The sequence below is a fragment of the Syngnathus leptorhynchus genome, chromosome 3 (assembly GCF_054491065.1).
Source record: "Syngnathus leptorhynchus isolate UIUO chromosome 3, UIUO_Slep, whole genome shotgun sequence".
NCBI classification, from domain to species: Eukaryota; Metazoa; Chordata; class Actinopteri; order Syngnathiformes; family Syngnathidae; genus Syngnathus; species Syngnathus leptorhynchus.
Window position 1 is genome coordinate 11,214,513 of NC_141197.1, and position 15,961 is coordinate 11,230,473.

The 15,961-nt window shown below is 39.0% G+C and overlaps 2 protein-coding genes and 7 non-coding genes across 9 annotated transcripts; all 9 read right to left on the reverse strand.

Annotated features, from left to right (window-relative positions):
* Positions 1–926: 926 nt before the first annotated feature.
* Positions 927–2,050, reverse strand: clec3a (C-type lectin domain family 3, member A). Its single transcript, XM_085908070.1, has 3 exons — positions 1,942–2,050; positions 1,778–1,858; positions 927–1,324 (listed from the first exon to the last, which is right to left on the reverse strand). The coding sequence occupies exons 1-3, from the start codon at positions 2,048–2,050 to the stop codon at positions 927–929; spliced, it is 588 nt and encodes a 195-aa protein (XP_085764196.1).
* Positions 2,051–3,273: 1,223 nt separating this feature from the next.
* vat1l (vesicle amine transport 1-like) lies at positions 3,274–14,956 on the reverse strand. The gene is made up of 9 exons (XM_085907614.1): positions 14,742–14,956; positions 13,351–13,480; positions 12,017–12,232; positions 11,533–11,675; positions 10,667–10,770; positions 9,884–9,939; positions 9,557–9,751; positions 5,424–5,507; positions 3,274–4,696 (listed from the first exon to the last, which is right to left on the reverse strand). The coding sequence occupies exons 1-9, from the start codon at positions 14,954–14,956 to the stop codon at positions 4,598–4,600; spliced, it is 1,242 nt and encodes a 413-aa protein (XP_085763740.1). The 3' UTR covers positions 3,274–4,597.
* trnag-ucc (transfer RNA glycine (anticodon UCC)) lies at positions 6,729–6,800 on the reverse strand. The gene has a single exon. It is a non-coding gene; the product is annotated as a tRNA-Gly (tRNA).
* trnag-ucc (transfer RNA glycine (anticodon UCC)) lies at positions 6,949–7,020 on the reverse strand. Its single transcript has one exon. It is a non-coding gene; the product is annotated as a tRNA-Gly (tRNA).
* trnag-ucc (transfer RNA glycine (anticodon UCC)) lies at positions 7,176–7,247 on the reverse strand. Its single transcript has one exon. It is a non-coding gene; the product is annotated as a tRNA-Gly (tRNA).
* trnag-ucc (transfer RNA glycine (anticodon UCC)) lies at positions 7,406–7,477 on the reverse strand. Its single transcript has one exon. It is a non-coding gene; the product is annotated as a tRNA-Gly (tRNA).
* trnag-ucc (transfer RNA glycine (anticodon UCC)) lies at positions 7,639–7,710 on the reverse strand. Its single transcript has one exon. It is a non-coding gene; the product is annotated as a tRNA-Gly (tRNA).
* On the reverse strand, positions 7,869–7,940 carry trnag-ucc (transfer RNA glycine (anticodon UCC)). The gene has a single exon. It is a non-coding gene; the product is annotated as a tRNA-Gly (tRNA).
* On the reverse strand, positions 8,096–8,167 carry trnag-ucc (transfer RNA glycine (anticodon UCC)). The gene has a single exon. It is a non-coding gene; the product is annotated as a tRNA-Gly (tRNA).
* Positions 14,957–15,961: the final 1,005 nt, after the last annotated feature.

Consider the following 15,961-nt stretch of genomic DNA (forward strand, 5'->3'; position numbering starts at 1 on the left):
AGGTTTATTATACTGTACCGTCTGCTATCAAATGGAAGAACATTGGGTTTTTCTACCTGTCGGTATACATTAGTCATGGGCAAATGAAGCTTTTGTGAAGCACTGAGATGCTTGGGAAAATTGTTTTGAGAATGAGCTTCATTACTTGAAGCATCAGTTACAGAGATCTCTCCTGGTGAAAAACAAGATTGCAGTTGTTTAAAACATCATTCTTTTGAAAAATCTTTGACACGCACATGAAATATATTTCATTTACAAATATCGAGGAATTTGTGTATTGTATTGATGAGAGACTTCTACGAAGAAATGTCAGTTCGCAATTGAAGATCAGAAGATTTGTCTATTATGACTGAGAACACACAACACAAACAAGGCTACACAATGTTGTGGAGTGATCTAATTATCTTTTTGAACTTGTGACCCTCATGTTTGTTTATCCAAGACATCTAGCTTGAAATAGTTAGCACTAAGCATTCTCCAATACTCCAATACTCCAATACTGTTCAATGTGGACAAGCAGTTCATTTTATTTTTTGTATAGTGTTATAGTCAAGTTATTCATCGCATTTGTTCATAACATGTGTCTTGGTGGCCCGACACGGTAATTAATATCCTGAACAATCAATGTTACAGGGCGTAACAAATTGCCGTTTAGAGATTTCTGTACCAAAATACAGACAATTCGTAATATTTGACAGCTCTGACTACAATACTGTAGGCTACTGTTTTTCAAATTTAAAAACAAAGTTATAAAACATTAAAAGTATTACAAGCATACTCAGGGTGAAATACAGTCATATGTCAGAGCGCAAATTTTGTCTTTTTGAAGGAATTGAATTTGTCTCACGGACAGCCACTATTTGAGGAAATACTGTAATACTATCTTTGGCTTATCACCTCTTGACCTGCATCAACGCGTGTTGTCTTTAGGGAATGACATATTCACAAATGTACTTTTTCAAACTGCGACACACCTCGTCATACCACTTGCCCTGTGCGGCCACTGAAAGAGAGACACAGCTCTCCCGCTTGCTTCCTGTGGGCTGCTTCTTGGAGCGGTCCCAGTTGAGGTAGCTGACGGGTTGACTATTGACGTCAACATACTGGCCTTCCTTCACTATGTCTGCCACGCCGATCCAGAAGTCCTTGGAGCCAGGGGAGCTCCTCTTGGCATAATCTCGAAGGTCATTGTTCTCCATCGCATCTCGCGGCGTGGCAAGAGTTCCTCCTTGTGCGATGCAGTCTTCGTTAGCCTCGTGGTAGTGTTTGGGTTCCTCGACCGTGAGATAGCACTTCCTGTGAACTTTGATGCCTCTGAGGCACACTGAGAAAAGAGACACTATATTTTATTGTTTGTATCAAAAATGTAAGTGCCCCAGTCAACTGCTTGTGTAATGGTAATCTTTGTGAGGCATACTGTCTGCCTCACCATATTCTTTACATGCATCAACCAAATTAAATACACGACACAAATATTAATTACATTAGCCTGACAATGGAAAATATGAATGCATATAAATATTACATCGAGGATTTAAAAAAAAAAAAAAGACTTCCTCAACCCACTTTAGTGAGGGATTGCGCAATCTGAGACAAGGGTTGCTGCAGCTTGTTTGGATTTTACAAGAAAATAAATATAAAACATTCATTTCATCATGATGTGTTATTAATTAGACTCCCCAGACTGGACATCCATGAACAAAATAAAACGAAACAAACTTCAGGCTCAAAATGAACAGACCCAATTAGTCCAGAGACAGTATTTTGGGAAAAGTACCTGTCTGCAAAGCTTGCATCTCTTTAAGCAAATTCACCTCCCGCCACAACTTCTCCAGCTGGCCCTTCACATCATCGTCCTCTGCAGGTCCCCATAGAAGAAGAAAATATAATGAGGTCAGGATGTTTTTTTGTGATCGTAGTCTGATGTGTGATCATGGTTACCCGTTGCTCGAGGCGATACGGCCTTCCTTATGCGAGGCGGGCGTCCGGAGCTGGAGTGAAGCAAAGAAAAGCACAGTGCCACAAAAACGGGTAGGCCCAGACGTGCCATGCTGGAGGCTGCGCACACTACTACACCTTGTGCTGCCGTGAAAGGAGTCGAAAAGTCTGAGGACAGACCGGCATATACTAGCTCTCTGTGCCCTGCCACTGCATTGGCCCACATGATGTTTTTTTTCCAAACACAAGGAGGAGGTATATTGGAGATATTGGGGTGGAGGGACAAATAATGTCTTGCTTGTGTTGGGATTTGTGAGAAATATTGACTTGGGACACGGTGCACTGAGCAGTGTGTCCTTTCATTTGACAAACTGGAAAGATTTTTGACTCTTTGGCACATTTGGATGTGCAATGGCTGCTTTTGATGAAGTAACGAATGTCATAGTCAACTTGTTAGAAGACAGGAATGAAACGTTTGACATAAGCAACCTTGTTGGTTGGTGGAGCTGTTTTTTGTTGTTGTCAAAATGTCTTTAATAATATATAGCACTCAAGTCGTCTTTGCCGTCAGTGCGTTTGTCATTAATGTGTGTCTGGCAAAGGTCTCTCTCATTCAAGATAAGACCACCACTGCCTACATAGACTTAATCCATGTTTTAATTCAATTTTTTGCATAACATTTTCTCATACATACATTTTTTTGTTGTTGTATTTATTCATTGTTATTTTTATTTATTTCTCCAGTGTGCGCTGTTGTAACACCGAAATTTCTCCTCTGTGGATCATTAAAGGATTATTTTATTTGATTCTACTTTAACGACATGCAGCTATGCACTGATAAAACAGCCTTGTTTTACACCAGGCATATTTTTTGATACAGATCTTGTAGTGGCTTTCAATGAGTACATGTGCTGAATAATATGGCAATTCAGCCTGTACTGGGCACACACTGGATTGGTGCTGATGACCACTTTATTTTATTTAGCCATCCAAGCATTTACCAGAGCGCTTGTCTTCATTTGGGTCAAGGGTGAACGAGGTGGAGCCTATCCCGGCTGACTTTGGGTACACCATGGACTGGTCCAGTCAATCAGGGAACATTTAAGCAAATAACCATTGTAGACTAGGCATAGACTAGAAAAATGACCCAATACCCTTCGACTGTGAGCATATATGAACATTTGTCAATAGTAATCATTTCTACTCTTAAATTATTATAATAATTATATTTATAAGTAATTATAATTAATCTATCATTTTATCATAATTATTATAATTATATTCAAAGCTGGAAAATGAAAACTTCCTCAGTCGGCTTCTTTGCAGATCCATTTATTTTCATATAAACAAAGTCCACAATGACAGATTGCAAGACTGGACAAAAGTAGTCGACCACAGGTAAGAAATAAAGTAAAAGCTAAATACTTGCCTTTTCCTTTTTTTCCCCTGATAATTCATGACGAGACGTTGACACAAACATACACACATATTCCAAAGCATGCACCTTTACCTTTTCTCCTACAAACATTCATATCAAATATATTTCTACTCAATAATGATTACCTATATTAAACGAAAAATTTCATACTTACTGTTAAGTCATTTGTAGCATAAACAATGTTTGATTTCTAAGTAAGTTTTAATTTGAATGAGTTGCTGGACATTTTAACAACAACTTTTCAATCAGTTGGCACTTGAGAAAATACATCCAGTTGTGTGAAAAGCGATTCAAGTTTCCCATTTCTTTGTCGTCAAGGTGTTGATAGTGTTCCCTGCATTTGATATTTTTTCTAATTTTGATGGCCTGTGTTGATTGTAAAAATAAACAATCTCTTAGGGCATGTTTATTTTGAGGCACCAGACAGTAAATACAGTAACTTTGGTCAAACAGGTAAAAAAAGTATTTTCCAACTGGCAGTCTGACTGAAGAAATCACCATCATTATTATTTTTTTCTTTTTTACAGACATTCAGATTTATTTCTATTTCTCTTATTTCATAATTTGTCTCGTAAAATAAAAGTCTTTTTGGATTCTAGTGTTTTCATTTCCGTTTACATTATTATGTAACAAACAAAACCTATGTTGGTCATTTTTTTTCATCAGTCCAATCACCGCATTAATTACTACAAATATTAACGTGATTAATTTTAACTTTTATTATTTATTAATTAAATTTTAGTCGATATTGTGCCGATGCATTTGTTGACTCGTAGCTTGACATTAAGGGTAAACATTTCAAGTATGAAACACAAGGCACACGTGATTCCATAATAAATGATGATGACGTTGGTGCCTGTAGGGTTGCTTAAAAAGAACACTCTACATTCATGCATTTTGACCATCATTCATATTTCACCTCACTTTTTTGTTCAACTGATTGACTCTCTATTCAATCTAAAGTTGTCTATTTGTTGAATGGTAAGCAAGGTTAAATGTATATTAATCCATATAAGGAGTTTAACCTATTCACTAGATTGTGGCGAAACAAAACAAAACAATGCACTTCATACTTTGCACATGCACAAAATGCAGCAGGTCAATTTCCAAACATTCTATCTGGAAGTAACAACAGGTAACAAACAGAACATGAGTACATTACATGCACAAACACACAAACAACTCTCTCAGCGTGACCCGACGTGGCATTTTAGTTTCGTTCTAATGGATAAAAGGCATGCGCTCTTTGCTGTCATTGTCCCCCTCAGGCTCCTCTTCCTCCTCCCCCGCTTCACTGGTCTCAGTGCTGTCACTGGCCATCTGATGGGAGAGGGGGGGTCGGTTGGGGGGGGATAGAAGGATTTATTGGTCCATCAGTGATAATGAAGTTCTTACTCAACACAAAAGTACAATGACCCATTCATCTCTACCTTTTATTTCTACATTTTACTTATCAAATGTTGAAGCGTGTTTTTTTTTTTTTTTTTGGTCATTTGATATTGATTGTTATTCATCATATATTGTTGTAATAATACAGTATACAGTGGTACCTTGACTTAAAAGTAACCCAAGCAATGGCAGTGAAAAAATAGATAGGCCAAACTTTATCCCCCACAAATAGCGGCTGTCGACTTTACTGCAGTTTACTGAGGAGCTGTGACCGTCTTTGTCTGCAGTATATCCATACGTACATATCATACTTCCCCCTGGTGGGAGCTGCACAGTGGATAATTTATAATGCACACATTGTTTACAATCTCTGCTACTTTTGTTATTAAAAACAATAGCTTTGGTCTGTTTTATTAGGGGACTGAAACAGATTCATGATCTTCCCATTCATTCGGGGGAAGAGATTTGAGGATTAAGTGTTTTCAGTTACCTGTGTGGTGGTGGAGGATTGAATTAAACTCATGAGTCAAGGCGCCACTGTATAATAAACCAAATTTATTAATACTATGTATGTGCATTGAATAATATTGTCACGATTATTAGTTAAAGTCACACATAAATGTGTTTTCAGAATAAGTTTTAGAGAAATTGCTGTTACCAAGGGAGTAGGCGACTTCTCGACATCCAGAATGAGTTTTCCAACATTGCCTCTGTCATGAATTCTCTGCATGGCTTCCTTAACCTGACAAAAAAAGTAAATGTCAATTTTATTTTCTTCCAGTCATTTTCTACAGTGAGTCGCGGGGACAGCCGCTTCATCAGAAAGCCCCTTTCCACAACTTCTATCAACACGGTCAACCAGAAGGCAAAGTCAACGCAAATGTATGTGCAGTCCTGGAACATTAGCACTAATGATAGGGCTCGCACTAATCCTGTATTTTTGTTTATAGTCCAGTAAAGTGAGTGATGTGGGGTCCCCATGGAAATGACAGAGACGCAATTCTCTTTATTAGGGCAAGTCGACCACCATTTGAATGATTTTAAAGCTGTTATTGTAAGGTAAAATAATGTTGTTGCCCAAAAGTTCATTAGAGGGACATTATTGAATGCCCCGCTTTGTTTGGAAGCTATTGTGTCTCATAGATTCATTTGTTGAAGACAACACCAGCTATGAGTGAAAATAGGTCAAAATCTGGCTCATGTTGCAGCACAGAATATTCAAACTAATGCATTATATCATTCATTCATTCATTCATGCATGCATTCATTCATTCATTCATTCATTCATTCGTTCGTTCGTTCGTTCATTCATTCGTTCATTCGTTTGTACGTTTATTCGTTTGTTCGTTCATTCATTTCCCGAACCGCTGCATTATATCATGAAACACTAAATCAGCTTAACATTTTTATATTCCTCAATTAAAAATTGTGAAAGAAGGTGATGATTGTGAAAAAAAAGAAATTAGAAATGAAGTTATGCCGCTCACGATCATATGCAATGACGCAACAAGCTATTCATTCCAGCAGCAAGAAAAGGTTACCATAGTCAACACAGAAACAATTAGGCTGTAAATTCTCCTTCTGGGCATATGAACAAATGAGGCCCTGACAATGCATCCCACACCATCCTCCCCCCCCCCCGTTCAATGAATGGTTCCTGCATTTTGCCAAGGTTTAATGACCGCAACAAAATAGATTTCTTCCATGAAAAAGACAAACCTGAAGTCAGCAAGGGGAGGTTAAAAAATACACGCATACTGGAGCAATGGAGAGCTTTCCAGTGCATTGAAAACAACAAGGGCTGCTCGTCCCCACGCTGACCGAACTGAATCAAAAATCCCAACATACCTGGAGTGCACATTCAAAATGAATGTGCTTCACTGAATGTTGATGATTCCTTGAACAGAAGTTAAATGCAACCTATGTGATAGAATCTTCGCAGCAGCAACATTTCCTAAAGACTTGCATTGGCTGGGAATCGAACCCAGATCAACTGCTTGGAAGGCAGCTATGCTAACCACTACACCACCAATGCTGCATGTATTGCACGCTCAGTACTCAATGGTGAATATTTTTTCTCCATAGTGTACAGTGAAAATGTATGTTTGAGTGGCTCTGTTTTCAATTAATTGTATAAGTAGTACGGTCGCTCCCACATGTGACTTATACATTTCCTAAAGACTTGCACTGGCTGGGAATCGAACCCAGATCAACTGCTTGGAAGGCAGCTATGCTAACCACTACACCACCAATGCTGTATGTACTACATGCTCAGTACTCAATGGTGAATATTTTTTCTCCATAGTGAGTAGTACACAGTGAAAATGTATGTTTGAGTGGCTCTGTTTTCAATTAATTGCATAAGTAGTACAGTCGCTCCCACATGTGACTTATACATTTCCCAAAGTCTTGCACTCGCTGGGAGTCGAACCCAGATCAACTGCTTGGAAGGCAGCTATGCTAACCACTACACCACCAATGCTGCATGTATTACACGCTCAGTACTCAATGGTGAATATTTTTTCTCCATAGTGAGTACCCAGTGAAAATGTATGTTTGAGATTCTGTGGCTCTGTTTTCAATTAATTGCATAAGTAGTACAGTCGCTCTCACATGTGACTTATACATTTCCCAAAGACTTGCACTGGCTGGGAATCGAACCCAGATCAACTGCTTGGAAGGCAGCTATGCTAACCACTACACCACCAATGCTACATGTACTACACGCTCAGTACTCAATGGTGAATATTTTTTCTCCATAGTGAGTAGTACACGGTGAAAATGCATGTTTGAGATTCTGTGGCTCTGTTTTCAATTAATTGCATAAGTAGTACAGTCGCTCCCACATGTGACTTATACATTTCCCAAAGTCTTGCACTGGCTGGGAGTCGAACCCAGATCAACTGCTTGGAAGGCAGCTATGCTAACCACTACACCACCAATGCTGCATGTATTACACGCTCAGTACTCAATCGTGAATATTTTTTCTCCATAGTGAGTACACAGTGAAAATGTATGTTTGAGATTGTGCGGCTCTGTTTTCAATTAATTGTATAAGTAGTACGGTCGCTCCCACATGTGACTTATACATTTCCTAAAGACTTGCACTGGCTGGGAATCGAACCCAGATCAACTGCTTGGAAGGCAGCTATGCTAACCACTACACCACCAATGCTCTGTTTTTGCACATCCTCAGTACTCAATGGTGAACAACGTCCTCTCAAGTGTGCAGAGAAAACTGCAGTGTGTTTGAGATTGTGCGGTACTTTATTGTTTTTAATAAATAGTCTTAGAGTTGCTCCCACATGCAACATCTATTTCCCAAGGAGTTGCATTGGCTGGGAATTGAACCCAGATCAACTGCTTGGAAGGCAGCTATGCTAACCACTACACCACCAATGCCACATGTGTCACAGGCTCAGTACTCTATGGTGAACATTTCCTCTCAAGTGACCGCTATGCCTTCCCCACACATACCCAACATGCTAGGATATTTTTTAAATCGCTGTAAATATACCTGCATTGAACCGTAAACCGACTTCCCAATTTCAACCAACCGATAGTAATTGAGTTGATATTTGAGATGACTCATCGTGAGTTTCACAGCACCTCTAATAAGACTGTATGCCATACATACGCCATGTTGTCGTTCACTAATTGACTACTTATTGACATAGTTTTAAATCGCACATATCTAATTTATATATATATATATATATATATATATATATATATATATATATATATATATATATATATATATATATATATTTTATGGTAGTGGGTTGTATAAGTGCGGGCCAAGGAAGGGAAAAGTTTTGAATCATTTGATTCCCACTTAAAAAAAAAAAAAGATGAAGTGAAATGAGTCAACTGCAAGTCTACAAATGAACATGGTTAGGAAGAAGATCTGAGAAGTTGAAGGTGGAAAATAATATTCATTTAGTCTAAATAAACCCAAAATGAATCGTGTTGAAGTGATTGATGTGTGTTCCATTGCTTTTTGTGTGAGAGCAAAATAATTGTGCAGCAGGGAGATGCACAACCTACCCACCATCTGTGGAAGAACGTCCACAGCTGACAGCATCCCACATAAAATCAAGAGAATTTGCTGTCCATGATGTGTACAGTGGATATAAAAAGTCTACACACCCATGCCCGATTTTGGTGATATCAACATTGGCACCGGGATTTGTCATTTCAAATCTTGTAATATGGCCAATTGCCTGTAAAACATTTTAAGAGGGGACGTAAAAGTAAAGATGATCTAAAACTATGTCGTTGTACAAGTGTGCACACCCTCTTCTCACTGGGATGCGGCTTCAGAATGAATCAGTCAAATTCAAACTCTTGTTAAATTGGAGTCATCGCACACTTGCTATCATTTTAAATGGCTTAAATGAAGTTTAGCTGTTCGAGTAGGCTTTTCTTCAATTTTCCTTTGTGCTTTTTGTTTTGTGCTCACAGCAACTAGTATTTGGTCTGCAATAAAAGTTGATTCGTTCAAAGGATTTAAAACCTTTGCACAGGTCTGTGTGGATTTTTAGATCCGTTGAACATTGCTTTTAGAAAAAAACGTCATTGCTATCTTGTTATTTAATCAGGTAATGGTTGACACAAGCTTACTGCAGTGTGCCCAACGTCACGAGTAAGTGACGGGCAACCGGTCCCGGATGCAGTCTGTCTTTTGCCTTAATCCGATCTCGCCCCTGTTGTAACCCTGAACATGATTAGCAGCATAGAGGATTGATGTTTTACAGCAGACCTCTTCAATCGGATTATGATTCTTACCTCCTCCAAAGCCCACAGAGAATCAACAACTGGCTTAATCTTCTTTTGGTTGTAGAGGCACAAGAGTTTGTCCATCACTGATTTCACCAAACTGGATCCTCCCTGCCTGAAGAGGAGGTTGGGCAAGGAAAACCCGGCCATGACTTTGTTCTCCTCATAGAGTTTGATAGGGTTCACCTTCTCCACCTGCCACCACTTGGGGGAAATAACAGCATGTGTCAGAGCGATATACAATTCGGTTGAGAATTGAGTGTTTCATTTGTTGTAAAATGGTGTTAGAGGGCCGTCTGCTTCAATTGACGACGACAGATGGAATTTCTGACTCACGGATTTTGCAAAGCTGAAGAAACTCTTTGTATCCCCAGTTACCATGTTGGATGCGCCTGAAAAAACAAAAATAAAAGGATTTTTGTGCGCTGTGCAAATGGCTGGGCAGAGGTGACTGGACAATAATAACAAGCTAAGCATGAAGAAGGGGGAGGAACAATTGGCACCTTTAGAAATCAGCGTCCATGCAAGCATGCCTTTGCAATATAACTAGCACTAATCCTTAATTGGGTGGTAATTGTGTCGGTTAATTCATGCGCTTTGACGAAAATTCAAGTGATTAATAGGGGCTGGATAAGAAGCTCAGCTGTGACTGAGAATATATTTTATTCCCAGGCTATTATTTATGTATGGGGCATTACTTATGCAAGCTCAGACAGGTGACGGTCGGCCGAGGTTTCCATTGAAATAACAAGTTCAATTGGGCAACTACTTCTTTTACCATCAGTGTCAACTTCAGTTATTTTTCCTTTTAAGGGATGAAAGAACAAGAAAGAACGTTAAGGATGTACATCCTCCCAATAAAAGGCTAATTTGGTATGTTTCTTGATTCAAGCAGTTCATTAAGTGAAACGATTTGGTTCGATTCAACGGAATTACAATTCTATTCAATATGCCAAGGCTCTCTCTCTCGCTCTCTCTCTCTATATATATATACGGCCAACAATAAATATTATGTACGACAACGAATAGCATACATTTAAGATGAATGTTTTGTTCAAAGTGTACATAATGTCACAGAAGCTTACAATATTTATATATTTTTGACAGTATAGTTCTTACCATAGAGAATGTACGTTCCCAATGGCTTGAGCAGACAGAGGCCTTTTCCTGTGTTTTCCCCACATAGACAGTCCAACACAATGTCTACTCCCTCCGGAGATATCCTAAAAGAGTGCCAAAGTGAAGTTTCATCGGAAAAAATAATGAAATGATCATCAAAATAATATGAATGTTAACATGAAATAAAAACCATATCTAAACTCATGTTTTAAAGAATACTGTCGTTGAATATGAAATGAAACAACCCACGTCATTGCATAATCACAGCCACAAGTGATCAATAGCATCAAATGAACATGATTAAAAGCAGACAATACAGAAGGATGAAAGGCATGCCATTCTCATGGGGACCTAAATTCCAAACTTTCTGCTTTAAAACCTGGACACCTAAACTGCTTGGTGGTCTTGTGATTCCCTTTTGTAAAACAGACTCATTTAATTGTACTTTGGTCTTGATCCTGGGTGGAATGTGTGGTCCAGGGGGATGAAAGGCAAATTAATCCACCACTACTCTTGATATGTTGGCGGCAGGCATGAAACAAGTGTTCATTCCAACCTATATAATATTACATCTATTTATGTATATACATACACACGTATATATGTGGGACAGGAAAAAAAGGTGTATGAAGAGGAATACGCTATGAAATAAAATCTCCCAATTTCGAAATACAGGCTATCATGAATCAGCCTCCGATTGGCTCGATTGCAGACCTCCACTGTGACGCTGGGATTAGTCTTTTGTTGCCATGGGGACCATGACGACAAACCACTAGACAGGTGAACCTCGCTCTGTGAAGTCCATTTCTATCACCACAAGCGGCCAATGTCTGATAGTTTGAAAAATATCATCAGTACACGCTTACTTTTTGACTTCTTGAATGTAATCAATGTTTCTGTCAAAGAGATGAGTGACAGAATCTCTGATAGCCGAGTGTTTTGAACTTGAGGCGATTCCAAAGACGGTGACGTTAGGAAGAGTGGAGCACAGCTGAGCCACAGCTTGACCCTGAACACAACAAGAACGTGGAAAAAATATTTATCAGCAGCTGCCAGAGTGTTTACACAACTGAGCAGAAGTCCCAATTTCATATGAAATCAAATTCATACTCTTCCATAATAAAATATTCATTTGAAAAATTCCAAATACATTTTGAAGAAAAGAATTCTTTTGTTCATAACATTTAGTGCTATGGTGACATTCCAATACGAATGAATCTGTGACACTACTTATCACCACTACATCCATTCATAATCGTAAGGCCTATTACTTTGGTTGCGCATATGTGCCAAATAATGGGGTCCATAAATAACGTTGTGACCTGTATGACATGACCATTAAGGACTTACAATAGCACCCCCAGCTGAGTGCACCAGCACCGCCATTCCCTCTCTGAGTTTGGAGATCTCGAAAAGCATCATGTAGGCAGCGACAAAGTTCAGAGCAAACGCCGCAGCTTCTGCAAAAGTCATTTCATCGGGCATTTTGTAGACAAACTCCTCTGGTGTGCAGACAACTTCTGCCCAGGCATTGTAGTTGGCAAATGCCATGACTCGGTCTCCTATCTGAAAGAAGCAAGTCACAAACAGAGAGGTGGCAAAAGTAAGTCACAGTGTCTACTTAAAGACCATTTGGAGTGAATTCAAACATTCCTTCCTAAACATGTTTCAAAAATAAATGCACAATACGTGTGCACAATTCAATTGTGGAATGTAATACTATTTTTCCATAACTTGTGTTTTCCCGATTTTTGACTAAAACGGCGGTCAGTGACTGACTTGGGTTTATCTGGTGCAATTGTGATGTGCAGTTAGCTAGTTAGGTGTGCCTGCACCCCAAAAATACATCTTTCCGTCTGACAGTCTGCTGACGTAGATGCTTTGGAGAACCTCGTTATCTGTCGCACATCACACAGAGGAAAGCAGAACAGCAAGGAGGGGGGGGGGGGGGGGGGAGAATTTTCTTTTTTTTGTCAAACTCTACAGCCAGTGTGGCAGCAGGGGCTTTGCACTTTCGAGCACCTTGTTTTCCAGCCGCCAGAGGCACGTAGTTTTGTCTAGACATAAGATACTCGACAAAGATTTTTTTTTTAAAGTCATAGTAATGGTATTTGACAATTAACACAGCATTTGAGAGCACAGAGAATTACTCTATTTTGAGATTTTGAAGCCTCCTTTTATACGATGACTGGTCCTACTTTTAATCATTCAAATTTGCAGGCTTGTAAAAACACTGTGTCAAATTCAGAAGACATATTTTCAAGTTAAAATAAAGGGAGGGAACGATCTTGCTTCTTTGTATCTGTTGTGTCATTTTGATTCATCCTCCCTGGTTCATGTTTCTCCATCTCGCTGCACTCCCTGTTTTTTCACATCTCAAACGATCAAGATCCCACCTGCAATTTACATGATTCTTACATTATTTTGTTATCGACACAGTATGCAACAATCATATTTTGAAAAGGGTAGAAAGTCCATATCTATTTTGAAATGCCGGCATCACAAGTAAAAAGACTTGAGAAAAAGAAATACTCAAGTATATATAGTAGTAGCGATACCTAAAGGAAAAAAAAAAAACAAGTTATGCACACTTTAAATAATGCTAGTTTGTTTCAGCAGACTTTTGTACTCTGTGTGTGGATTCATAATAATACTCTGGGCGTTACTTCCTCATGTTGACCTACCTCAAATCTATCTGTGTTTTCACCCACGGACTCGACGATCCCGCAGCATTCGAAGCCAGGAACAAGAGGGGGTTTTGGGGGACTATCAATCGTCCCCTGACGCACCATCAAATCCAGGAAGTTTAAACCACTGAAAAATCCAATACATGGCATAATTGTGTGTGATGAATAATGTGTTGTGCCATCGTGAAGTCCTAATGCGACATCAATTATCATGACAGGTAGCAAATCACATAAATGGTGTGATCATTATCAAATCCTCTGCCTCACAGTTCTGAGGCATCAAGTTCAGATCTTATTATCTTATTACAGCTCCTCCAGAGATAGACAATTCTGCCCTTACAAAGACAATAATAGCCTGTTTTTATTTGACACTGTCAGAGAGGTATTCATTAGGGATGCACTGATATTATTTCTTTCAGACAGAGTGTGAGGACAAATATTTCAATCTGAGTACTTGTTGATATTCTACGAATATCGAAAAAAAACCTACTCGATCTCTCAATTGCGATAAAAATGTGTTTATGTGAATCAAATATTCACACGTTTGCACCCATCATGTTTACAGAGAATGACTTCTATCTACCAAATTCATTTTGACCAATTCAAAGTAATATTAAGTTATTCATGTTGTCTTGAAATGAACATTTGCAACCGAACGTTTGCCCGGCTGATGCTTGATATATAAAATTTCATATAACAAAACATTATGAACAAAACAATTTTTCTGATGATTCGCTGATGCGTCAGTGATACAGTATAGCATCCACTAGTGTCAAGAAGGACTTACGCAATGTCAGATTTTTTTTGCCCTAAGTATCGATGCCTGATATCAGCAGCCTCCACAAAACTCGATACTTAAAGATAAGGCAGGTATCGTCCTTGTATGGATGGGTACTTGCCCATCCCTACTCAGTATGATGCGATTCAACCCTCATGACACTACAAGCGAAAACAAAAACATGCAACATGAATATCTTACAGTATGGTCATACAAGTAACAGTGAACCGTGCTGTGAGTCGTGACAGATATGTGTTGTCACCATACAGTATGTTTACCATGATGACCAGATTTATGCAATGTTATGGTCAATGAGTCACAGGCTCTGAATGCAAGGCCATATTCATTTGTCATTACACTCTCCCTGAATACAAAAGATTACAATTATATTTTCCAAAACTTTGATATAAAAAGCCAACTGCAACAGTTCAGATAGAAATATGAATGGCTGAATTAGATTTCAATAGGTTCTAAAACGTCACTTTGCTCTCTATTAGAAAAAGACCTGTGGCTTCCACAACAATACTACTACTGTGTGTGCAACATGAATTTCTTTGAAATGATATATTTCATAATAACAATAAATTAGCACCAATGTGGTCATATTTACCATGCTTTAACGCGGATCTTCACTTCACCGCGCTGAGGCTCTGGCATCAGCTTCTTGGTCACTCGGAGTTTGTTGAGCCCTCCAAAGGCTGATAACATCACCGCCCGCATCTCTTTCACATTGGCGGAAGATTCCCCGCTTTCCGGTTTCTTCCCGGCGTCTCGCTCTATGATACACTCGGTTTCTTCCGTCATATCTGCACCCTCTTGAGCCATGTCGAAGCCCGGCTGCGTGCGTCTCTCCGCACCTCTTCACGGCTTACTGATGTGCGCTGCAGCCTGAAATAGTGGCGCTGTACACGGCTAACCTCACTCAGCCCGTCGTCTGGTGTTTCTTCCACACAGTCATGGATGCCCGAACCTCTCACGTTATTATTATCAACAACATCTTGGCTCGTTGATAAGCTGTGTTAATTAGTCATTGCAACGAACTGAACGTAATTGGTGGTGCATGTGATCGCTTGAGTGTCTAGTGCGCCATCTGTTGGACAAACACGCCAACTGCAATTTAATAGAACTCATAAATCATCGTTGTGGACGGTCATTCAACAAGTGTGACGCCCTCAGGGACGCTTGGAAATCAAATTTACGTCGACAGCGCATTGATTGTATAGTATTGCACATAGTTCAGGTTTACGTACCTCATCATCGAAATGCCCTCAAACACACTACAGAAATATTTCCGTTTATACTGAAATATGCATGACATCATAACTCAATATAGTCTACAGACACAAATACACACTTTCAGAGGGCCAATTATTAAGATACATGAAAAATCTTCTTATGCAATATGGTAATCTCTTGAATGATCAATTTCAGCTATTCTAGGCCAAGTCATATTTTCCCCCTTCTTCTTTTTGGTAATAAAAAAAATCATCTGTGCCCTCACTAGTCAACACGGTCTTCTGGTTAATATTGCTTTGGTTTGGTTTGGTTGAATAAGAAGCATCTGTTTTCAATCAGAAGAGTGATATTTATGCAGCAGAGTCCCTGATGTCCTAGAGCTTGCTGTATTACTTGTAAAAATTCAGATTTACTTTGCTTTGAATGTCAGTTCAATATAATCACCTTTACAACAAATGCCATTTTATATATTTAAGGATACACGATTATGTTATGGAATTAAATGTAATAAACAATGAGACAAATGCTCAACTGCTGTTAATGGTAAAAGATATTAACAATCAGCAATCGCCAGCCATCTTCTTTGAAGGGCCA

Coding starts and splice junctions, on each gene's coding strand:
- vat1l (XM_085907614.1), bottom strand. CDS start 14,956: ATGGCTCAAGAGGGTGCAGATATGACGGAAGAAACCGAGTGTATCATA. Junction 11,676..12,016: donor ACTCAGCTGGGGGTGCTATT/GTAAGTCCTTAA, acceptor TGTTGTGTTCAG/GGTCAAGCTGTGGCTCAGCT. Junction 10,771..11,532: donor TACATTCAAGAAGTCAAAAA/GTAAGCGTGTAC, acceptor GCACTCTTTTAG/GATATCTCCGGAGGGAGTAG.
- clec3a (XM_085908070.1), bottom strand. CDS start 2,050: ATGGCACGTCTGGGCCTACCCGTTTTTGTGGCACTGTGCTTTTCTTTG. Junction 1,859..1,941: donor CGTATCGCCTCGAGCAACGG/GTAACCATGATC, acceptor GGGGACCTGCAG/AGGACGATGATGTGAAGGGC. Junction 1,325..1,777: donor GATGCAAGCTTTGCAGACAG/GTACTTTTCCCA, acceptor CTCTTTTCTCAG/TGTGCCTCAGAGGCATCAAA.